General features: G+C 44.1%; 1 protein-coding gene across 2 annotated transcripts; it reads right to left on the reverse strand.

Moving 5' to 3' along the window:
* Positions 1–618: 618 nt before the first annotated feature.
* ETV4 (ETS variant transcription factor 4) lies at positions 619–12,872 on the reverse strand. 2 transcript variants are annotated; one of them, XM_059489229.1, is made up of 12 exons: positions 12,816–12,872; positions 12,628–12,724; positions 12,460–12,507; positions 10,473–10,526; positions 9,896–10,010; positions 8,781–8,927; positions 6,760–6,974; positions 4,625–4,699; positions 4,485–4,547; positions 3,954–4,126; positions 2,040–2,141; positions 619–828 (listed from the first exon to the last, which is right to left on the reverse strand). In XM_059489229.1, exons 1-12 carry the CDS (start codon positions 12,858–12,860, stop codon positions 619–621), a joined length of 1,344 nt encoding a protein of 447 aa, XP_059345212.1. In that variant the 5' UTR covers positions 12,861–12,872. The 2 variants fall into 2 exon arrangements, with proteins under 2 accessions (XP_059345212.1, XP_059345213.1); XM_059489230.1 differs by lacking the exon at positions 4,625–4,699.
* Positions 12,873–24,436: the final 11,564 nt, after the last annotated feature.

Consider the following 24,436-nt stretch of genomic DNA (forward strand, 5'->3'; position numbering starts at 1 on the left):
AATCCCTCTGGGCCATGGACTGCAGGATCCTCCACCTGCCCTGCTCAGAGGGCCTGAACAGCAGAAACTCCTGGCATGGGCAGGGAGGTGATAGGGCAGGAGCATGCAGGTACAGGATAATTAATGAGTATTCCTCAAGGAAGGCACAAAATCTGGGACCATTGTCCTGCAGCCATCCAAGGCCTTTCAGAGTGGTATCTTCTGGTCAGAGCTGGAATCAGGTCATGCAGAAGTTCGGGACATGGACAGGAGGAACAGAGTCAGCAGCAGCACTGTAACATTCTCATCATTTCTCTCATTTTTCTGAATGAAAAAAGCCCTGTGGTGGGACAGCATCCCCTCCCTCTGCAATGAGGGGATTGTCACAGGTTTGGTACATCTGGAGGCACCAACCACCTGAGATCTCTGCACAGCTGAGAACCTGCCCCATCCTCACTCAACAAAGGTTTTACCACAAGCACACAAGAGCCCTGTGTGCTGCCAGGTGATTTTCCATTTGTGCACCTGAAAACTTGTCCTGACCAGAGCAGGGCTGCCGAGTTCAGAGCTGGCTGAACGAACACTGCACCAGCTGCCCACCAACCATCCATCCCTGCCCACACAGAGCTGCCAGCAGTGCTAGTAGGTGTAGCCTTTGCTGTAGAGCTGTGCAGGGAAGCTGCCGAGCTCTGGCAGGTAGGAGCCATCGTCCCCCAGGTGGGACAGGGGCAGCGTGTCCTCCTCGCTGGGCTCCAGCTCCGCCTTCAGCCGCGGCTGCTCGGGGAAGGCCATGGAGAACAGAGCCTCGGGCTCGCACACAAACTTGTACACATATCGCTCCCCAGCCACCTGCAGGGAGGAGAGGAGGCCAGGTGAGTGCTGCAGCTCCAGGGGAGGTTTGCACAAACATCTGCCTGCCCTGAGATGTGTCACAGCTGCTCGTTTCTCCTTGGAGCAAAGACTGGCTAGGAAATCAGAATTTATCTTTCACCTGCTTTGTCCCTGTCCCACTCCCTTTTCTCCTCTCCCTCCACAATGCATCTGAGAAAGCCAGCCAGCTCAGGTACATGGCATTTAAGCAGCCATAGGAGTTTGGGGAAGGTTTCCCTGCTGTCCTCTTGCTGCTCTGACCTCCCCTGGAGCAGCTCCTGTGCAGGAATGCGTCCCCCTCTTGATGGAGTGACTAAATTATCCTTTGTCTCCTTAAAAAGGAAAAAAGGCCAAAAGTTTGTCTCCTCAATTTGGTAAAACGACACCTCATAGGTGTCTTTGTCCCCAGATAGGACCTTGGGAACTTCAAGTCAGACCTAAGGATTGGACAGAGGCCAAAAAGTCCTGCCTAAGCAATACACTAGAAAAAGAAGAGAACAAAGGAACTAATCACTTTTGTGGGGTGTTTTAGCAGGAGCCTCTTGCCCCTAGCTCAGGTTTGCTCTGTAAAGAGTTTTGATATTTTGCCTTTTATTAAAACTTTTCTGTTCCCAACACTGCCACAGAAGCCAGCCTGCTGATTTTATGCCATTTGAGGTAGCTGGGCTATCTTGGGTAGGATATGTTTCTCTGAGAGCTTATAAGACCTGGCTTGAGGAGAAAATATGTCATTCCTGGGGACTGGGGTGCTGCCAGCTGACACTCTCTGCCCAGGTGACAGCAGCAGCAGTCCCTGAACAGTCTGCACTCAGACACAATCCCAGTTATCTCTCCAGGGCCCTCACACCATCCCTACCACACAGCACCAAGTTCCAGGCAGCCTTTCCTTCACCAGAGAAAGGACTGATTCTATCCCCTTGAAGCTGCACAAATTCCAACTCTCCTGACTGCAGAATATACAGAAAAAAGAAAGAAACTCTAATTCCCCCTTTGTTTTATTTCTCATGCTTTGCAGTCGCAGCTAGCTCTGAGTTTTCTGTTCTTTCTAAGGCCTGCTTGCCCAGCTTTCTAAAAAATCTTACCTTTCCTATTTCCCACAGCTAGCTCAAGGCCTATCTAGGGCTTCTTGTCTCAAACAAGAGAAGCATCACATAAAGCACAAACAATCTTTTCCTGTTTTGCAGACTGACCTTCTGCATGATGCCTTTCTCGTAGTAGTAGCGCAGAGACCGGCTCAGCTTGTCGTAGTTCATGGCTGGACGGTTCTTCTGGATGCCCCAGAGCCTGGCCACCTGCAAACAGCACCAGAGTGACAATGCCTGTGAGCACAGCAGCCTCAGCTTACGAGATTTAGGTTGAAATATTTATTAAATATAAATAAATAGTTTTATTCTATTGCCGTCTGTCAGAGGTGGGGCAGTTATCCGCTGTTTATTATGCAGTTCTTTTTTATCTCCTCCACAACCAATTCTCCCTCCAGGAGCCCTCTTCTAGGGCTGCTTTCCCCTATGTTACACCTAATTTTCAAGGTTTCATGTTTATCAGGAGATCAAACATGAGTTAGCACACTGGAACAGACCCGCACCTTTCTACTCCTTCTGGATGCCCCAGAGCCTGGCCACCTGCAAACACAGCACCCAAGGGGCAGTGCCTGTGAGCACAGCTCAGATATTTATATTTATATTTATAATTTTATGTATAAATATAAATATTTTATATAAATAAAATATAAATATTTAAATATTTATATGCATAAAATATAAATAAAATACAAATATTTATATATAAATATATTTATATAAAATATATTTATATTTATTAAATATAAATAAATAGATTTATTCTATCGCTGTCTGTCAGAGGTGGGGCAGCTATCTGCTGTCCACTGAGCAGTTTTCTTTATCTCTCCCACAGCCAATCCTCCCTCCAGGAGCCCTCTTCTAGGGCTGCTTTTCCCCTGTGTTACACTTAATTTTCAAGGTTCCATGTTTATCAGGAGACCAAGCTCCAGGAGGGAGCACACTGGAAGAGACCTGCACCTTTCTACTCCTTCTGGATCCCCCAGAGCCTGGCCACCCGCAAACACAGCACCAAAGGGGCAATGCCTGTGAGCACAGCTCACATATTTATATTTATATATAAATATAAATATTTTATATAAATAAAATATAAATATTTAAATATTTATATGCATAAAATATAAATAAAATACAAATATTTATATATAAATATATTTATATAAAATATATTTATATTTATTAAATATAAATAAATAGATTTATTCTATTGCCGCCTATCAGCAGTGGGGCAGCTATCTGCTGTCCACTGAGCAGTTTTCTTTATCTCTCCCACAGCCAATCCTCCCTCCAGGAGATCTCTTCTAGGGCTGCATTTCCCTATGTTACACCTAATTTTCAAGGTTCCATGTTTATCAGGAGACCAAGCTCCAGGAGGGAGCACACTGGAAGAGACCTGTGCTTTCCTACTCCTACACGATTTTCAGCTTTATCCATGAGACTCAGAAGTCTGCTGTAAGCCAATATCAACTCATCTGCACTGGAAGTGCCCATAAATTTTGATTTGTAGCCAGAGCAGTGCTAAATGCAGCTCTAAGTGCAACAAGAGATGAACAGATATTATGGACACTTCTCCCAGATGCTGTTAAAGTATCACTGGATTTTTTTTGGAGCATGGCAGGATTTGGAATTACACTTCAGTGGAAGTAATTTTGAAAGAAAGATAGACTAGGGCATATTTTATGAAAATTTCTGCAATCAGTAGGGCTCAAAACTCCAAACCTCAATATCAGCCTCAAGTACGGAGCATGACAAGGCAGCACAGGCCACCGCAAGCTTGAGAGTGAATATCCAGGGAAATGAAGGCTGTGGATAATTTGACTCACTGCATAGCTGAGATTACAAATTCACACAAAAGCAGTCTGTCTTAAACCTGGTATTTGTGCCACTCAAGTGTTTTGACCTCTTCTGAAAACCTTGACTTGCTGCAGGACGTGGGAAGTGCCAGTGCCAGGGTAGAGGAAAAGCCACTTGGGAATTTGCAGCCCCAGAAACAGAGAGTGTTGTAGAGAACCCCAATGGTTTCACCTCCTCTGGCTCAATGAGCTTGAACTCCATCCCTCTCCCAGTCCAGGCAATGAAGTGGGAATTGGTGGGGTTGTCCAGGAGGGCCACGAGGAACTGCCAGAGCTGCAGCGAGCCCCGTCTCTGGTAGGGGGGTCCTTCCCTGTACCCTGCACCTTCCTGCTTGAGGTCTCCTGCTGGCAAGGACAAACAAGACATCTCTAAGGAGAACAGTGAAAAAAAAGGGAAAAAAAAAAAAAAAAAGCAGCACATTTCACTGTTTCAAAATGTTTACCTGGAATATTTCAGTTCACATAAAACAGTGGTAAATTCACAAGCAGCTCTACAAGAGCAGCTCTGATGTGAGTAACAATTAAGCTGATTATGCTAGAAGGCCTGGATGCTGCCAAGAAAGCTCAGAAAATGAGCAAAATACCAAAAAGCTGGCTACAAAACCACCAGGGTAGTGAACCATGTAGGTACTGGCCAAGGGGCTGGCTAAGGTGAGGGATAACACTATCTTACATAAAAACTCCAAGCCTTTCTTTCTCCAACCTTCAAATTTCTCTGGAACAACACAGACATCATCTGCAAAGGGCCTCATCTGCTTGTCATAGCCTGGAAGAGAAAGGAACACCAGCAGTCAGGGCGGGAGCAGAGGTGCAGGGAGAAAAGGCAGTGCCTGCATCTCTTACCTGATGCATCCTCTGTGTTGGAGTGGCTGGGGTAACCCTCAGCATTCATGTACATGGAAGGGCAGTCAGGAACATCTACAGAACAATTAACAAATTAACAAACCCATTTGTTTAAAAAGCACAGGTGGACAGGTGAGTTTAACCAAGGTCCTCTTGGAGCCCTCCTAAAGGGTGAGAGTCAGACTGGTAACCACAACTCCATTTGCATTATCCTTTTAATCAGGAATTAGAGCAGTAAGATTTTGTGGCATCACCCTTCAGAGTAGCCAGGATATCCAGCCAATCACCTCCACATCACTTTTACACAAAATCATGTATAAATCAATATTCAAAATCAATCTGAACCTCTCCTCTTAGTTTAAGATAATTACACACTTTGCTGCTGCTTTAAGAAGGCATTACATTTTTCCAGGGGTACTGTGATGCTGAAAATGGAGAGAAGCAGCACCTGAATGTTTCTAGAGTCTCACAAATGACATTTCAGATGTCCTGGCTTTTTCACATCATGAGGGGGCATTCTCACAATCAGTGTAGAAAATATAAGAGAAAAATTAAAAACAAGCAGGAAGTCTTTTCCTGGTTCTGTGTGTAAAGTGCTGTCTGTGCACTGCAATTTGTGTTTTCTGAATCGAATTTATTTACTGTGCACAGCTGAAACAGAAGCTGTAACTGGGAGTTTGCAAAGGTTTATGTTCCATTTCTTTCTCACACCATGGCTGCCAGCAGATTTTTGCTGATGCTGAGGGAAGAGAACTCTGAGCTGACAGCCTGGGTGTTATTACAATCATAAACTCACACATTCCCATCCTCTGGGCTTGCACATTTTCTGAACAGACCCAGTGAAATTGTAATACCAATATCACCACGGTGATCCCTCAGAGGAGCTTTTGATTTTTGTGTTTATTTCTGCTAAAGGAAACCATTCAAGCTGTCCATTAAAATACCAGGAAAGCAGAGGTATCACTCCCTCTGGAAGAAGGGTATTGTGATCTCAGGGTACTGAGTCAGCAAAATAAGAAAAATAAGATTTATCCCTTGTGGGAAAATAAGAGAATCATCTGGTGGAGATATCTGGCATCTAGAGAGCTCTTTTTGGCATCACTGACTTCAACATATTTAATTCCTTTCTTTCTGCTGTTGTTTTCAGCATGATTTCTTCAAAACTGACCTCACTTACTTTCTAAGCTCACAAATACCCTCAAAACCAAAAACTCCCTGTGAAACCGAAAACAGCCTTTTTGTCATTCCTGATGGTGTGAGTGGGCTAATCATGAATTTTGAGTGTCTCCTAATTGGCTACTTTTATCAAGTTTGAGTGGATTTAACATCACCTCCTGCCTTGCTCAGACTTTCTGCTCTGCACCACAAATTCTTTCTTAGAGCAAGATGAGTCACCCAGCCTTATTTTGGCTGCAGTGAACATCAGAACTGTTTTAGCTGCCCAGAGAGCACACGGTGCTGCCAGTGCTGCTCCAGAGCTCAGGGAGCAGCAGCTCATCCAGCTGGATGCTCCCCAAGGAGCTGCTCACTCCCCTGATGATGCCCATTGCTGGGGAAGATGAAACAGGAAAGCCTTGTAAACATGATTGCCTGGCAAAAGATTTTGAGAATATGGAAACTATAATTGAGATTGAAATGAAAGCAAGCTTTGAGGTACCTCAGTTGCTGAACAACTGGAAAACAATGGTATGGTCTGCTGAAGGTCCAAGGGTCAGAGCAGACCCTACAGCTTGGAAGAAGGGGCCCAAAGAGGAGATTTTAGGGTTTAAAATGTAACACAGTATGGTGATGTAATGATTCTTATAGGCTGTATGTAAATGCTATAGGATTTGTGTATTGTACTAGATTGGTTAGTGAGAACTAGAATATTCAACACAGAAGAAGATTTATTGTATTGGAACAGGAACCTCGCTCTCTCACCCTTTTACTCTCTTACACTCTCATCCTCTTTACCACTCTCTTTACTTCTCTTGGCCTGCTCTGAGCTGTGGCTGGCAGCTCCCAGCAGGGCCCTTTGCAATAAACCCCAAATTCCACGACCTGGCTCCAGAGATCTCTCATCTCCATCCATCCCCACCGTCCCACCCCCGTCACCCCCACAGTCCCTGCTCTCAGGAAGGGTCAGTTCTGCCTACCTGGCTCGTACAGGTAATCCACCTGCTCCTGCTTGACCAGCACAGCTGCTGGGAACTGCTGCCTGCTGCCTGCCCGCTCTGCTGCCTCGTACCGGGGGTCCTGCTGCTCCTGCTTGAAGCCCTGCTGGGGGAACTGGAGGCACTGGTAGGCACTGGGGTCCTCCTGGGAGGGTGGGAAGGGGTGGCACATCTCCAGAGGCGGCTGATAGGCAGAGCTAAGAAGGGAGAAGGTGTGAGACTGCTGCTTCCTTGAGAATTTGCAGTCCCAGAAACAATGGGGGATCCCCCTGAGCCTGTAGAGAGCCTGTGGGGGGGCTTGAGAGCTGGCCTGCAAGCAAAGCTGAGTCAATAGAAGAAATAACAATTGATGATTTTTGAGTCTATCCATAACAAGGAAGACAAGATTGTTAGCATGGAAACAGATTAGAAAAGATATATATATATATATGTGTGTGTGTGTGTGTGTGTGTGTGTGTGTGTGTATATATGTATATATGTGTGTGTATATATATATATATGTATATATATGTGTGTGTATATATATATGTATATATATGTGTGTGTATATATATATGTATATATATGTGTGTGTATATATATATATGTATATATATGTGTGTGTATATATATATGTATATATATGTATATATATGTGTATATATATGTATATGTATACATATACGTATATATATACGTATATATATACTTATATTATCAATATATCTTACTATTAATAATATATCTACATTACTATTAATCTATATTTATAGATATATAAAAAGATATCTATAAATATATATCTATTTTATGTATATTATAGAGAGAATTTTTTTGTAATGTTTAATATAATTTATAAAAAATTTAAAAATAAAAATTGATTTTAAAAATTAAAAATATAAAAATTTTACAAATTTTTTATAATTTTTATATCTATTATATATATCTATTCTATCTGTTATATCTATAGAAAATTTTTGTAAGCTACACTATGTGCATAAGTAAATGTGTTTATAGATATATAAAAAGATATCTATAAGTATATATAGTGTCTATTATATATAATATCTATTATATATCTATATATAGATATATTGCTATATATATATCTAGATATATATTTCTATATATATCTATTATATATATAGAAAATTTTTGTAAGCTAGACCACGCATAAGTAAATACGTATACATACCTTATTAAATTACTGTAAAACTTTTGCCAATTATATTAACACTAATTGCTTTGCACCAATAAATATCATCAGTTATTGTGATGTAGTTAACGACTTAAAATCACACTCTATTAAGAGTATATAACCTAGAGATCATGCAGAATAAATACTTTTTTCTTAGGCTCTGACCACGTGTGTGTTTGTCATGTCCAACCTAATAGTGACAAGAACCCTCTGGTTTCCGCCCTGATTTTTGCTTTCTGGGCCCCTTGGTCTGATTTTTGCTTTCTGGGCCCCCTGTTTTCAGCCCTGGTTTTTGCTTTCTGGGCCCCCTGGTTTCAGCTCTGGTTTTTGCTTTCTAGACCCCTGTTTTCAGCCCTGGTTTTTGTTCTCTGGGCCCCTGTTTTCAGCCCTGGTTTTTGCTTTCTGGGCCCCTGGTTTCAGCCCTGGTTTTTGCTTTCTGGGCCCCCTGGTTTCAGCCCTGGTTTTTGCTTTCTGGGCCCCTGTTTTCAGCCCTGGTTTTTGCTTTCTGGGCCCCCTGGTTTCAGCCCTGGCACGGGGCTGGATGAGGGGCAGAAACCTCCTCAGCGCATTGCTGGAGCTGCAGGCACTCCCTGTGGCAGGCACAAGGAAGGATGACATCCCAGGGCAGGATGTTTCCAAGGGCAGCTGCCCCACCGCCCATCACTGCAGGACCTGGCAGGGTTAAGGGTGTGGATTTCACAGCCCAGGCAGCAGAGCTGGGTGCCACAGGAGCTGCAAACAGAGCACTTCCACCTTCCTGCTGCCACCAGCCAGGAGGACAACCCTTGCCTGTGGCTGTCCCCTGCCCAGCTCTGGGGTCACTCACCTGCTCTCGCTGAGGAAGCCACAGCTGGAGGTGGAGCTGGGTGGCCCTGCAGGGCAGGGGAAGCTCCTGTCCTGCCTGGGGAGCTGCTGCAGGGCTGGCTGAACCAGGACTCCAGGGCTGGGGCACTGTCTGGGCTGCTCGTAGGCACTGCAACAGCCAAACAGAAATTGTTTCAGATCTCCAGGAGGGACTTGTGGCAGCACCAGGAACATCTCTGTCTTAGGCTGCAAGATTTAGCTGGGTGTGTGTTCTATCACCATCTGTCAGAGGTGGGGCAGGTACCTGCTGTTCATTGGGCATTTTTCTTTATCTCTTCCACAGCCAAACCTCCCTCCAGGAGACATTCTGTTAATTGGTCATTAATGATTAATTACCTTCTGTTAATGGGTCATTGAGTGTCCCTGCATGGCTGATCAAATTCCATCATCCCATGGGGAGATGCTCCGCCCAAGGGGAGGAGCCAAGCATTCCTACCTGGGTACAATCTGGAGATTTCAAACATTCCTACCTGGATACAATCTGGAGATTTCAAACATTCCTACCTGGATACAATCTGGAGATTTCAAACATTCCTACCTGGATACAATCTAGAGATTTCAAACATTCCTACCTGGATACAATCTGGAGATTTCAAACATTCCTACCTGGATACAATCTGAGATTCTGGGACACCAGAACAGCCTTTCCACTGGATTCCCACAGGAACAGCTGCCTCTTCCACTGGATCTTCAGAGGAAAACCCCATCCTTTTACAGGATCTCTGCTCCAGCAGAACCACCCCTGACACTGCAGGAGGGCTGAGCCACAATTCCAATGGGACTGCTGCCAACACCCTGACCCACAGGGTGTCAGGCTGGGCTCTGACTCTGGCAGTGTTGTTTTGTTCTATTGAACTATTTATATAATTTTTATTTTCTTCCCTAACAAAGAACGGTTATCCCACCTCCCATATCTTTACCTGAGAGCCCTTAATTTCAAATTTATAACAATCCAGCGGGAGGGGGTTTATAATTTCCATTTCAGGAGAGGCTCCTGCCTTCCTTAGCACACACCTGACTTTCCAAACCAAGACACAGATTTCAGAGCAGCTGCTGCCCCCTCTGTGTGAGCCATACCTGGCATAAAGGCACGGCTTGCTGTTGTGCTGGAGCGGCTGCTCGTGGCTGCAGGACAGCTCCGAGGGGCTCTGGGGCTCCTTCTTGATCTTAGCAGGAGGACTGTGAAAAGCTACTGCAGGAGAGAAAGGAAAGGTCAAACTGACACTTTTCTCCTTTGTGGGGAGCTGTGATTATCAGGCATTTCCAAATGCAGGGGTTCCTTGGCTCAATCTCTGCTGTGCCAACAGCCCAGGACCCTGAATTCCATGGGATTGTCGGGAAGTTGGATGTGTTGGGAGCAGCCAATTTTTTCCAGCCCCTAATAGCTGGAACAGGATCTCCCATTACACCTGACTCACTGATTCACTCAGAGTGAAACTGGGACCATCCCGCTCCTCAGCTCTGGGTCAAAAAACAAAGAAATTAAATATATGGCTCAGAGACCAAGCTCTGAGAAAGCAGGGAAACAAGAGCAGCCAATAAAAGTGTTTCATTTCAGTTTATGTGGAGGAAACTGCCTGGAGCAGGGGGGAAAGGCACCAAAATTTGGACTTGCCTTTTCCCCCAGAGGTGTGAGCATCCCCATGGTACTTACAGTTTTCTGAATGGAAGTCAGGCACAAATTGCTCATCATTGTCTGGAACCTGAGCTGTTAGGAGAGAGAGGGAGGGAGGGAGGGAGGGAGAAAAAGAGGCAGGGAGCAGTCAGTTTTGGCACTTTGTTCAGCATAATTAGCACTAAGGCAGAAATAAATCTCTGCAGGAAAGATCTGAGCTCTCTGCTGGGATGATTTTAGTGACTAAGGAGAGTTTTCCTTTGGGATTAATGAATATATGTGAGTCCTGGGAGAAAACTTACCTATATTTTATAACTTCTAACAATTACTTTTACATCCCTTTTACTGCAGGGAAGGGAGAGCTGGCAGCGGATTGTTGTTATTTCATAAAATCTGTCAGTGCTGCTGAAAGAAATGCTGCTGCTAACAAAAGTTACAGTTTTTGATATTGCAGAGTGGAGAACAGATTGCACTCCCTCTGCTCTAAAACACAGGTGATGCAGTCAAAATTAAGGGACATAAAGGATGGAAGCCCACTAATCTCAGTCAGCCAAAAATAAACCTCAGGGAGTAACCCCGCTCAAAATGCCATGCATCTTTTTACATCATTATTGTTAAATATTTTTAAGTGCCTAGATACAATAAGTACTTCTGTACTTATCAAGAGTCTGTACTCGAGGGTGTGTTTTGAATTTTCTAGAAAATGGATCATCTGTAGCACTGGAATTAGAGCAAAATCACCATGTTTAGAACTAGATTCACTTGGAATTAATGTGACTCCCTGGCATTCGAAGTTTTCCTTGAAGTTCAAAACAATTAAGACACTAAACTGAAAAGTATGTAAATTCCAGGAAAGTCCCCACAAAGTATTACATGAAAAAAAAATAGAAAAAGAAGAAAAAAAGAAAAAATAGAAGCATTTTGTTCCCCAAATTAAAAGACTACTTTGTTGTTTAAGAAAATATCAACGTTCTGGCAACCTACAAAGATAAGTGACAAATTAGCATAAAATCGAAGCAGTTCCAAACAGCCTGGAGCGAAAATTGTACCCAGGGAAGCGGGCCAGCAGCCAAGCTCCATTCATGAGCAAATGCCCGGCACAATGGTGCCATTCAGCGTCCTCATTTCCACAAACCCGGGGCTGGCAAGGCTGGGAAAAAACACTTTTGTTTGGAGCCAGCAGCGGGACAAACCCCAAAACCAACTCAAAACCGAGCAGAGCTGGGGGAATCATGGAATCACTGGGTTGGAAGAGACCTTCAAGATCATTGAGTCCAACCCATTTCCTGACACCTCAACTCAACCCTGGCACCCAGTGCCACATCCAGGCTTTGTTAAACACACCCAGGGCAGTGCCCACCTCCCTGGCAGCACATCCCAGTGCCCAGTCACTCCTTCTGTGAAGGATTTTTTGCTCATGCCCAGCCTAAACTCCCCCTGGCACAGCTGGAGGCTGTGTCCTCCTGTCCTGGTGTCACTGGTGAGCACTGCAGAGGAAATGACCTCGTGGGAATGGTGTGAGCACAAAGGACAGAACAGAATGACCAGGTTGGAAGAGACCTCCAAGATCATCGAGTCCAACCCAGGCCCAACATCTTCTCCACTAAACCCTGGAACCCAGAGCCATATCCAGGCTTTGTTAAACACATCCAGGGATGGCACCAAGCAGAGCTGGGGGAAATCATCACAGAATCACTGAGTTGGAAGAATCCTTCAAGACCATCGAGTCCAACCCATTCCCTGACACCACAACTCATCCGTGGCACCCAGAGCCACATCCAGGCTTTGTTAAACACACCCAGGGATGGCACCCACCAGAGTGTTTCCCCAGCAGAGCTGGGGGAAATCATCACAGAATCACTGGGTTGGAAGAGACCTTCAAGACCATCAAATCCAACCCATTCCCTGACACCTCAACTCAACCCTGCCACATCCAGGCTAATTTTAAACACCTCCAGCGACGGTCACTCCACCGCCTCCCCGAGCAGAGCATTCCAGAAGTTTAAGAAGATGGGAAGGAGCTTACCTTCAGTCAGCCAGGTCTCCTGGAGCTGCCGCAGGTCCTGGAAGAGCTCTGCGGGGAGAGGAGCCGCTGCTGATTGCGGGATGCTCCGGGCGCGGAGCGGGGCAGGATCCGACCCCACTCCCGCTCGCAGTCCCGGTTCCAGCCCGGCCACCCCCCGGTCCCCCTCACCTTCCGAGTCCTGCTCGGGCGGCACCGCCGGCTCCCCGGGAGTCCTGGCAGCGCCCAGCACGGCTCGGCCCGCGGGCAGCGCCGGGCCCGGGGGCTGCTGCGGAGGGAGGAGCGGATCAGAGCTCAGAGCGGAGCCCCGGGAGGAGCGGGGCCGGCCCGGAGCCCCCCCCGGCGGAGCCGCCACTCACCTGCGGGAAGGTGAACGGCACCTGCTGGTCCAGGTACCCCTTCATCCTCCTGGGGCATCTGAGGGGTACCGGGGACGGGGAACCGGGCCGGGATCCGGGAGAGGCGGCGAACGCGTCGCTGAAACTTGGGACGCGAGGCGGGACCGAGCCCGGCCGGGACGAGCCCCGGGACAGGGAGGGGGTCCCGTCCGACCCGTCCCTCAGCAGCGGCGGGCCCGGCCCACGCGGAGCCCCCGGCGGAGCCGCCCCGTGGCCGCTCCGAGGCCGCCGTGGGCCCGGGCCCGGGGCCGGTCCCCCGCCATTGGCCGCGCTCACGGCCCCGGCTCGCCCACTCCTTTGTTTGATCGAATTTGTGAATGAAGCTCCGAGTCGGGGCACGCCCGCCAATCACCGCTCGCTTCGGCCGCCAGCCATTGAGGAGTGGGCGTGGCTCCCACCCTGGCGGGCCAATCACATCGCAGGGCCGCGCTGTTCATTCATAGCGGGGAGCCCATTCATAAAAAAATAGAATCAGCCGGAGTTCATTCATGAGCGGCTCCAGGCGGGCCCCGCCGTGTCCGTGTGTCCCACCCAGCGTGGCCCAGCCCTGCCCCTCCTCAGCATCGCACTCGCTTTTAAAACCTCTCCGAGATCATTTTCAAACCCTCTGAGGTCATTTTCAAACCCTACGAGGTCATTTTCAAACACTCTTCCAGCCATTTCCAAACCCTCTCCGAGGTCATTTTCAGACTCTCTCCGAGGTCACTTTCAAACACTCTTCTGGTTCAGTTCCGTTCTGAGCAACTTTCAACAAGAGTTGGAAGAAATCTCACCAACCAGAGCAAAAATAATTAAACTAACTGCCTGTCAAAATCAGTTTTACTCAAGCAAATGTTAAGGGACTAGAACATAAAAAAAAAAAAAAAAAAATCTAGTTTTGGGATTTGCACACTAAAAAAAGTGGATTTGCTTTTCCAGATGCTGTCTCCTGGGCCATGTGCATGCATCCAATATTTTTTCCCCAATTTCTCCTTTAAAATTCCAATATGACATTTAACATTTATTAATAAGATATTTAACACTTATTGATAATAAGATGGAATGTTGTGTCCTGGAAGAGAAATAGGTACTCAAGAGAGGAAGAAAAGGGAAAGTTATCCATAAGGCTAAATGAAACTTTAAAATTTTAATGTTTTCTCTATATCTCACCCATCCCAGTTTGCTGTATTGTCCTGCTGGCTGTGAAAGGGGTGTCTGTGAAATTTAATTATCTAATCAATGTTTATTTTGATATTTTTGCTAATAGGTTACAACTCCCCACTGTGTCAGGGAGCCCGACTGACACACAGCTCTGACACACCTGGGGGAGCAAATGCCATGCATATTTTTACATCATTATTGTTAAATATTTTAAAGTATTTTTAAGAACCACCAGTGTGAACAGGAAATTCACAGCCCCAAATTCACTGCCATTGGTACTGACCAGACAGTAAAGCCATTTTAAAATTTATTGGGGTTTTTTTTTGGTGCTTTTTTTCTCTGACAAAGGTGTTCTGTCAATGCTATCAATGGCTTTTTCTATTCCTGTGTCACATTTATTTCCACAGGCTGGCTAATCAAATGTGAACAATTAATGTTCAGAGTGATTAATTGCCTTCTATTATTTTTTTTCTTGAGGTGTGGGGTGTGTGAAGAGTTCAGATGTGACACATAAACCAGAGAGCTGATTCTTATAAATTCTTATAAAGTAGAAGAGCTGTTCTTATAAATCCATATAATTCTTATAAAGTATTAGCAACAGCTTTATTCCATCACTGTAACCCACACTGCCTTAGGTGTTTCTTCCCTGCACTTACAGTTTATTTTTCTTAGTCACCAACTGAATTTTGTGCCTAATCCCCCTCTCCCTCCTGTGCTCACCCCTAAGATTTAGCTGTGCTGGTTTCAGAAAAGCCAAGCCTGGATTTCAGCCGCATCCCCTGCAGCTGTGGCTGGGGAAATGCAAAGCTCTCAGACAGAGATGCTGACACAGACAGGATCCAATTACAAACCTCTTAGAAAGTGACACCCTGAAAGCTGGAAAAAAACCTCTCTGTGCTGTGGAATGGAGCAGGAAGAGACCTGCAGTTCTATAAAAATAATAATAAACAGCTGGATGAAGAGCTCGGGTTTCTTCACATCAGGCATGAAATCAGCCCAGCCGCTCCTCAGTGCCCTGCTGCTCCTTGGACAGGAATATCTGAGTGAGGAGCTGGGGCCAGACCTGCCCATTGCTGCCAGTGATGCAATTCCTGAGGAAACACAGAAATCCCAACACTGGGAGCTCCTGCCAAGCCCTGAGAGCGGCTCCAGCTCAGCTGAGCAGCCCCAGCCCCTGGCAGAGGGCAAAGAGGGGCTGGGGATGGTGAGTGCAGATCCCTCTTGGAGCTCCGGGTGCTGAGAGTTTCAGAATTTCTGTGCTGACAGACTCTGACCTCCAAGAGAACACTGCATTGACCTGAGGGCCTGGAGAAGCTTCCAGAATGGAATGACAGAACTGGGATTGTGGGTGTAGAGTTTGGATAGAAGTGTGTAATATCACAGGGTGGAAAACTTGGAGTTTAAGGGTTTAGAATATTGTAATACATATAGAGCAAGATGGAGGGTTTAGGGTGGAGGCTGCTCCTTTTTCTTCTTCCCCTTCTCCTTCTTCTTCATCTTCTTCTTATCCTTCTTCACCTTCTTCTTCTTCTCCTCTTCTTCTTCTTCTTCTTTTCCTCCTTCCTTCTTCCTCTCATTCTTCTTTTTCCATCTCCTTCTCCTCCTTCTCCTTCTCCTTCTTTTTCTCCTCCTTCTCCTTCTCCTTCTCCTTCTCCTTCTCCTTCTCCTTCTCCTTCTCCTTCTCCTTCTCCTTCTCCTTCTCCTTCTCCTTCTCCTTCTCCTTCTCCTTCTCCTTCTCCTTCTCCTTCTCCTTCTCCTTCTCCTTCTCCTTCTCCTTCTCCTTCTCCTCCTCCTCCTCCTCCTCCTCCTCTCCATGGGTTTGGGTGGTATTTTGTAACTGGACAGAAAATTCCACACTGCATGCCATGAGGGATCAGTTATGAGGTCAAAAATAAAAATAACTTAGGTGTCATTTCTTAACTGGATATTTTAGCCTTAAAAGACCTCGCAACAAGAGATACTTGGCCATTTTGTGCCTTGGTAGTGAAATAATGCAGAACTCAGGGCTGAGGCTGTAACATAGACAAGAAATAATAAATATTTGAGCCTGAACATGAATTATCATCTCAAGCACTTTCAATCCCACCTTCACAGGAGAAAAAGAAGCCAAACCCCAGCAGATCCTCAGTGGGGAAAGCACCTTGTCTGTGTTCCTGCTGCTTCCCAGTGGCCAAACAACAGCACTAAACAGATTCAAAGAAAAGAAAGTAAAATTCTGATAAAGCAGGATCCTCTTTTCAGCCTTCTAGAATTGAAGTTTTAATATAATGATTATTACAGGCAGAAATATCTCAGGTCCTGCAGCTCAGTGACCTCCCAGGGCAGGTTCTTTAGAAAAAGTTCACTCAAATTGTGATTCCACAGATTTTTCTCCCCACTTTTAAAAAGAGCAGAGTTTGCACATGTTTTTCACACAGTCTTCGGTGCATATGAGCTTTCTCCCCCCATCCCTTTTCCACTTACATGGAATAAAAAAGTCAGAGGTAGCAATTAAGATAAAAGTAAAAAGGGCTGAGTGTCCCTGGGGGCTGATTTGCTGTATTACTTCCAATAGTTTTAGAACTGAAAATGTGAAAACACGTTTGACTGATGCTTCTACTTCTACATGGATATTCTTAGCTTCTTTATTGTGATTTATGTGCAAAGATGAAGTCTATATTGATTGATCAAGACCTATCTGGATAATGAATTTTCCTTGATACCAGACTTATTTTGCATCACTGAATTTCTCTTCATTTTTAGATAAAGAAAGGGGATAGCCTAGCATTTAAAAAATAAGTAAGTAAATAAAGTAATGGAATCAAAATAATCTTAGGTGGAATTTAATGCATAACATATTTTGAATTTTCTGATTTTCAGAACGTCTATGTTAATAACTTCTTTCAAGAAGGTTTTGTTGTTATTGAATTATGTTCCCAGGACTGTTGGATCCCCATTTTGCTTCTCAGACATTTCAGGACTTGCACTGATATGCCAGAAGAAACAAGGCAGAGATTCTGCTTTTTGTCTTCTAGTCTTAGCAATCAATCAGTGCTGTCTATAGATGGGCAACAGAAAGCTGATTTTTGGACCAAAAAAGGAATCCTATGAAAAACAGATTTTTCTTTTTTCTCTCAAATTTAGTTGGGTGCGATATTTTGAATTTTCTGAGTGCCAGAAAACCCTTTCCTTCACAATGCACTCCTGGGTACCTCAGATTTATCTTCTGCACTGTCCCAGGCTCAGGCTGCCCTGCTGGCTGAGGTTTAAATGGTACAAAAAAAGCTGAGTGGTAATTCTGGGCACACTGTGAATATTCTGCTTGGCAGGGGCAGAAATCAAAACTCAAAGCCTTGCAGGGTGAGCCTGGAGTTCCTGGAGCTGCGTTTCCAACATTGCTGGGTGCTCCAAAATCCACTCTGAGAACTCCTCAGCTGCCCCATTGCTGGAAGATGATACAAAACTGATTTTTTTGGGGTAACTTTAGTCAGTTTTGTTGCCTTTTCCTCGGGGGAAAGGAATTTTAGGTTTCTTTTCAAAGAAGAAAAGAAACTTAAGGCATGATGAGCTTCACATCCCAGCAGACTGGGAGCAGCACAGAAGATACAGAAAAGATAATGAGCATTAATGAACATCAGCTCCAAAAACCAGTTCTGGCATGGTCAGAGACACCTGGTCTGGGAAAAGATCGATGAGAGAACCAAGACTGAGAACCAAAACAACATATAAGGTGAAGGGATCAATAAAAAAACCAAACACTACAAACTGTGGAGCTTGGGAGCAATGAGCATTGAACCAATGGATTTCCCTGGGTTTTGACTGTAGAAGTGCAAGAAAACCCCAGTGAAAACCTTGTGGGATGGAAGGATTTTCTCTGCACACCCAGAGGTTCAGTCTCCTTTAAAAATTGAAAAAGTTTAATGAAGGACAATAGGAGACAAGGACAATAAAGCAAAGATTGCAGCTGGGTGTGGCTTTGCCCTCAGCCAGGAGCTCACTTGTTATTTTGGGAATATCCTTTATATCCCATTTCTATGGCATCAGCCTGTGCCATATTCATGAATAGTTATGTATATTCAACTTTTCTCCACTCTAATTTACATATTCCAATAATAGTTTAGCATGGCTCCTCCTCAGTTTCGCCTTTTTAGAGCATGTGGATTTCTGGGTTGTGCTTTTAATCCTTTTTATCATCATCTTCAGTTTTTGGGCCTTGTTCTACCCTTCCTTCAGCCAGTGAGTGCTGATGGTTTGCAGATCAGTACAGGTGATCATCCTGTGTGCATTGGATTTTATCCCATCCCAGCAGGCATTTTAAGACAAGCACACTTCTATCAGCTATTTCTAAGTTTTAATTAAAGCAGAAATAAAAACTGTATCTATAAAACAAAGTCCCTTCAACACCACATATATAAAATCAATTTCAATGTTTGCAAAAAGCCAATATTATACTATGTACCTACAACACAGGCATTGTGTGGATTAAATTATTTTTGTTGCACATCCTGGCCAGAATAAAGCAATGCTTTATTCTCTAACACTAAAAATGTTGTTGGAGGGTTTTTGGGTCCCACCATCTCATCCTCCCTGCCTGGCTGCCCCTGCCCAGTGGCAGCTGAAGGGTTAAAAGCCTGCTCTGAGTTTTTTGTGGCTTCTTTCCAAAAGGTTTCAGTTAACACCAAAGGTCTCCTTCTAGCTGGCTCACTTTAATAGATTTTTCCCATTGAGTTCTCACTTTATAGACTATCATTTCCTTTTCTGCAGGGGAGCTATTTGCTGGGTCACTGATCCAACCAACTTAAAAGGGATTTCATTGATTGGATTTTATTGGTGGTTACCTCAACCATAATGGCCCGGGTTGCTGGTACCTGCTAACAGCTGTGGGTCTTGCTTTGGTACCCTGGCTCTGCACACTGCTCACAGAGTTCACAGAATCACAGAATTCACAGAATCACAGAATTCACAGGATCACAGAGTTCACAGGATCACAGATTCACAGGATCACAGAATTCACAGAATTACAGAATTCACAGAATTCACAGAATCACAGAATTCACAGAATTACAGAATCACCAGGTTGGAAAAGACCCTCAAGATCATCGAGTCCAACCCAGCCCCAACACCTCAAATCAGCCCTGGCACCCAGTGCCACATCCAGGCTTTGTTAAACACACCCAGGGCAGTGCCCACCTCCCCGGCAGCACATCCCAGTGCCCAGTCACTCCTTCTGTGAGGGATTTTTTGTTCATGCCCAGCCTAAACTCCCCCTGGCACAGCTGGAGGCTGTGTCCTCTTGTCCTGGTGTCACTGGTGAGCACTGCAGAGGAAATGACCTCGTGGGAATGGTGTGAGCACAAAGGACAGAACAGAATGACCAGGTTGTGTCACTGTCACATTTTCTGAAAAATCCTCTTTGCCCAGGATTTTCTCCTGGGAAGCTGAGAAGCCTCAGAAAAAAAGGAAAACAATAATTATCTGATTGCTTCTCCTGTGTTTCCTGCTTTGGAATGTGGTTTGGAGATTGTTGATCCAACATGTGAATTGTTTTTAATTAATGACCAATCACAGTCAGGCTGTGCTGGACTCTGAGGAGTCAGTCACAAGTTTTCATTATCATTCTTTGTAGCCTCCTGTCTGTATCCTTTCTCTATTCTTTAGTACAGCATTCCTTAATATAACATAATAATATAAAATAATAAATTAGCCTTCTAAGAACATGGAGTCAAATTCATCGTTTCCTCCTGTGTCCTGGGGACCCCAAAAATACCACGAGGTTGGAAGAGACCTTCAAGATCATCAAGTCCAATCCAACCCCAACACCTCCACTAAACCCTGGCACACAGTGCCAATCCAGCCTTGTTCACACACCTTCCAGGGCCTGGCTCCTGAGCAATGCACGCTCCATGCTCTCATTTGTTTTCTCAACATTGTTTTCCTCATGCTGCTCCAGCTGTGATCCTCTTCCAGCCTTCCAGACCTTCCCTGACCCAAAACACTCCCTGCACCTTCCACTGCCTTTGTTTTAAGGGGTAACAGACAGAATTTAAGGAGAAATTGTTGTGATTTCTGCCGTTAGAGCACTGAAAGTGCCCAACTATCATAAGAAACGGATTACTGTGATTGTAATTACCACAACCTCCATTGCAACAGAATTTAACACAATACTTTCCCCTTTGTGGTGCACCCTGCGGGCTCTAATTCATTGTGTATTTCTAGTGAAGTCTACAAACTCCCTTGCCCCTCTGCAGGGGGAAACTGAGGCACAGAAGTTGCCAGCTCAGCCAGATCCAGGATTGCTGCTTCTCAGTGCCTGCCCCTGTGGTGTTTGTGAGGTCCCCAGGATGAGGTGTCTCCATGTTCTCAGAAGGCTGATATATTATATTATATTATATTATATTATATTATATTATATTATATTATATTATATTATATTATATTATATTATATTATATTATATCATATCATATCATATCATATCATATCATATATCATATATCATATATCATATATCATATATCATATATCATATATCATATCATATCATATCATATCATATCATATTATTACATTACATTACATTACATCAATCATATCATATATCATATCATATTATTATGCTATACTAAAATTATATTAAAGAAGGAGAAGGGATACAGACAGAAGGCTGGAAAAGAATGAATAATAAAAACTTGTGACTTCTCAGAGCCTTGACACAGCTGGACCATGATTGGGCATTAATTAAAAACAATTCACATGTTGGATAAACAATCTCCAACCACATTCCAGAGCAGTAAACACAGGAGAAGCAATCAGATAATTATTGTTTTCCTTTTCTCTGAGGCTTCTCAGCTTCCCAGAAGAAAATCCTGGGCAAAGAGGATTTTTCAGAAAATGTGCCAGAGGCATGCCCCATCTCCTGTGGCAGCCCCAGAGAGATGCACTCCTGGTCTCATCTGCTCTCTGCGACCAGCTGAGTTTTTGGATGTGTTTCTGAGTTTCATGATGGTGCAGGAAAGTGAAAATATGAGTTTCCACACTATGGTTTCTATGGTAGTGTGAGTTATTTACTTGTGATTTGAATTTTGTGGCTTATTTCCAAGCTGTTCTATAAGGACAGGAGATTTCCACCAGAACTTTACTCATGAGACTTGTTATCTTTTTCTACTCCAGGTGATTTTCTCCAGGACAGGCAGCCCCAGGAAGTGTCTGGGTAGGTTCCTTGCACCGTTGTGGCTGTCTGAGACACAACACAGACTCCAGGGAGAACAATTTTGTGAATAAACCAGTCCTTTTAAGCATTCATGGCAGCCACTTTTGCTAATGTTCTGAATGAGACAAGACATTTCAGGCACTCTGTCTACAGGAAGGAAGCAATTATTTTATTAGCACTTTGAGAAATTAAATGATGTGAATTATGGCAGAATAAGTTTAGCAAAACGCTATAATGTAAGAAAACAATTAAAAAGAGTTATATAAGGTTGGGTGGCTTCTTTATTCTGATAGAGTGTGCAGTTAATTGATTGTCACATGGCCATAATGTACCAGGAGAGCTGTGAGAGCAAATAGAGAGATTTTTGCTCAGGAGAGGTGTTGGAACCCTGGAAACTGAGAATTTTAGATTTTCTGTGCTTCCAGGCACTGATCCCCAAGAGAACACTGCATTTGACCTGAGGCTGTGGAGAAAGTTTCCAAAACTGAATTATAAAATTAAGATTATGGGTGTGAAATTTAAATAGAAGTGTGTAATATCACATGGTAAAAACTTGGTGTTTGAAGTTTTAAAATATAGTAATCTATATAAAACAAAACAGAAGCTTTAAAACAGAAACTAATCCTTCTTCATCATCTTCTTTTCCTCCCTCTTTACTATGTAAAATAGAACACTGCATTTGACCTGAGGCTGTGGAGAAGGTTTCCAAAATTGATTGATAAAATAATGATTATGAGTGTGTAGTTTGAATAGAAGTGTGTAATATCACATGGTAAAAACTTGGTGTTTGAAGTTTTAAAATATAGTAATCTATATAAAACAAAATAGAAGATTTAAAACAGAAACGAATCCTTCTTCCTCACCTTCTTCCTCACCTTCTTCTTCACCTTCTTCTTCACCTCCTTCTTCACAAGTTTTAGTAGTATTGTATAATTAGCTTTAAAAATCCACACTACAGAACACAAGTAGTTAGTTAAGTTAAAACTAAAAATTATTTGTCATTTCTCAATTCAATTCAATTAATTAAATTAAAATGAATTAGGTTGGGGAAACCTCCAAACTGTGGAAAGGTTCCTGGGGGATGAGCAGCAAAATGAATGCCCAGAGTGCTGCTGCACCATCCAGGGCATCTCCAGCACTTCTAGAGCAGTCATTGTCCCTCTCAACACTTGACAGGCCATGCCTGGAATTCAGTTTTGTACAAAAAAAAAGAGATGTAGACAGGTTGGAAAGGGTCCAGAGAAAGGCCACAAAGATGATCCAAAGCCTGGAAAGCTGCCACATGAGGAAAGGCTGAGGATGTTTTAAGTTTTGAGGGGGGAAAAAAGGCTCAGGGGGGAGTTTCTGGCTGTGTTCCAGCGGTGTGGAGAACAGCTCCAGCTCCAGAACGCTCAGGGATGGGCAGGGAGGAAGGGATTGCAGGGCAGCCGGCACATTCCCCAGGTAAAAGTCACATTTTCTCTGCGGTCTGGTGGTTAATACCACCAGAACCTCACTCTCTTTTAGCAGCCTAAATGTTGATTTGGAAAATCCTCACCAGCATTCTGGCCTAAGGCAGAAGGTCACACCAACCTCAACCCCACCAGCTCACAGGCTCCAAACTCCATGGCCTGAGCAGGATTAACAGGAGGGACACACAATGTCACAATGTCACCAAAAGCTATCCAAAAAACCCCAGATATTGAGAATTGCCTCATTTAGGATCAATGAATTTTTAACTAGTTAATTTCTCTGGGTTTCCATTGTGTAAATATCTGAAAAATCTAATAAAATTCACGTGTCATGGAAGGATTTTCTCTGCCCAGGCTATGTGTGGATGAAAAAATTTCTGTGGCACATCCTGGACAGAATAAAGTCATGCCTTGATTCTCTAACACTAAAAATGTTGTTGAGATTTTTTGGCTTTCCCACAGTTTGGGTGACAGCAAGGGCTTGACCCTCCCTCAGACTTTTCACATCCACTGTGGTGGGCTGTGGGTATGGATGGAAAGGAGTTGTTTGGACCTTTATTCACTCCTTTTTTACATTGTTTCTTTATGAATATGTATCAGACTGATGCCACAGAAATGGGATATAAAGGGTGTTTCCAAAATTGTCTTTGTCTCCTATTGTCCTTTATTAAACTTTTTCAATTTTCACAGGAGAGTGAACCTCTGGATGTGCAGAGAAAATCCTTCCATCCCACAAAGTTTTCACCGGAGTTTTCTTGCACTTCTACAGTCAAAACCCAGGGAAATTCATTGGTTCAATGCTCATTGCTCCCAAGTTCTGCAGTTTGTAGTATTTGGGTTTTTATTGATCCCTTCACCTTCAATGTTATTTTGGTTCTCAGTTTTTGTTCTCTCACGGATCTTTTCCCAGACCTGGTGTCTCTGAGCACATCTGTGCTCAGATGGTGCTTGGTTTGCTGCTAGGGATGGAAAGCAGTTGTTTGGACCATTATTCAGTCCTTTTTTTGCATTCCCTTTAACAAATGTGGTCACCCCAGCTCATCTTTCCCTCCTTCCAGAGCAAGAACTTTGTGCTCTAGCAGTGAAGGAGCCTCTTGCAGAATCTCACAAGCAAAGAGAACCCCCCGTGGCTCCTCTTGTTTACTCCAGCAAAGAATGAAGTGATTAAAGAGGCAGAACATCCCTTTTCTCCCCAGGATGCAGCAGAGAGGCACAGCTGAATAAATATTCTGTGTTTTTGCAGCCTGCTTGCCTGGGAGCTGAACTGCAGGTAGCAAAATCTCTGCCAAATGTAGAGATTGCCACACTCTGCAGCCACTGCCAGTCCCACGGAAAGATTGATGAGGGCAAAGGCACATTCCTGTGTGAAAAACACCTTCACTCTGCTGTGAAAATGTAAAAAGTTTAATAAAGGACAATAGGAGATAAAGATAATAAAGCAAAGATTGCAGCTGAGTGTGGCTTTGCCCTCAGCCAGGAGCTCACTTGTTATTTTGGAAACATCCTTTGTGTCCCATTTCTATGGTATCAGCCTGTTCCATATTCGTAAATCATTATGTATATTAACATTTTCCCCAAACTAGTTTACACTTTCCAAGAATTGTTTAGCATGGCTACTCCTTGGTTCCACCTTTTCAAAGCATGTGGATTTCTGGGTTGTGGTTTTTGTATTTTTTATACTCACCTTCAGTTTTTGGGCCTTGGTGCACTCTGTTTTCAGCCAGGGAGTGCTGATGGTTTGCAGATCTGTACAGGTGTCCTCATCCTGTGTGCATTGGATGTTATCCCATCCCAGCAGGAAT

The sequence above is a fragment of the Ammospiza nelsoni genome, chromosome 26, assembly GCF_027579445.1.
Source record: "Ammospiza nelsoni isolate bAmmNel1 chromosome 26, bAmmNel1.pri, whole genome shotgun sequence".
Lineage (NCBI taxonomy): Eukaryota > Metazoa > Chordata > Aves > Passeriformes > Passerellidae > Ammospiza > Ammospiza nelsoni.

Excerpts from the sequence above, each read along its gene's own strand:
- ETV4 (XM_059489229.1), bottom strand. The coding sequence starts at position 12,860 with ATGAAGGGGTACCTGGACCAGCAGGTGCCGTTCACCTTCCCGCAG. Across the intron at positions 4,700-6,759 it reads GGATTACCTGTACGAGCCAG|ATGTTCCTGACTGCCCTTCC; the intron begins GTAGGCAGAACT and ends ATTGTTCTGTAG. Across the intron at positions 4,127-4,484 it reads TGTTCCAGAGAAATTTGAAG|CAGGAGACCTCAAGCAGGAA; the intron begins GTTGGAGAAAGA and ends TGTCCTTGCCAG.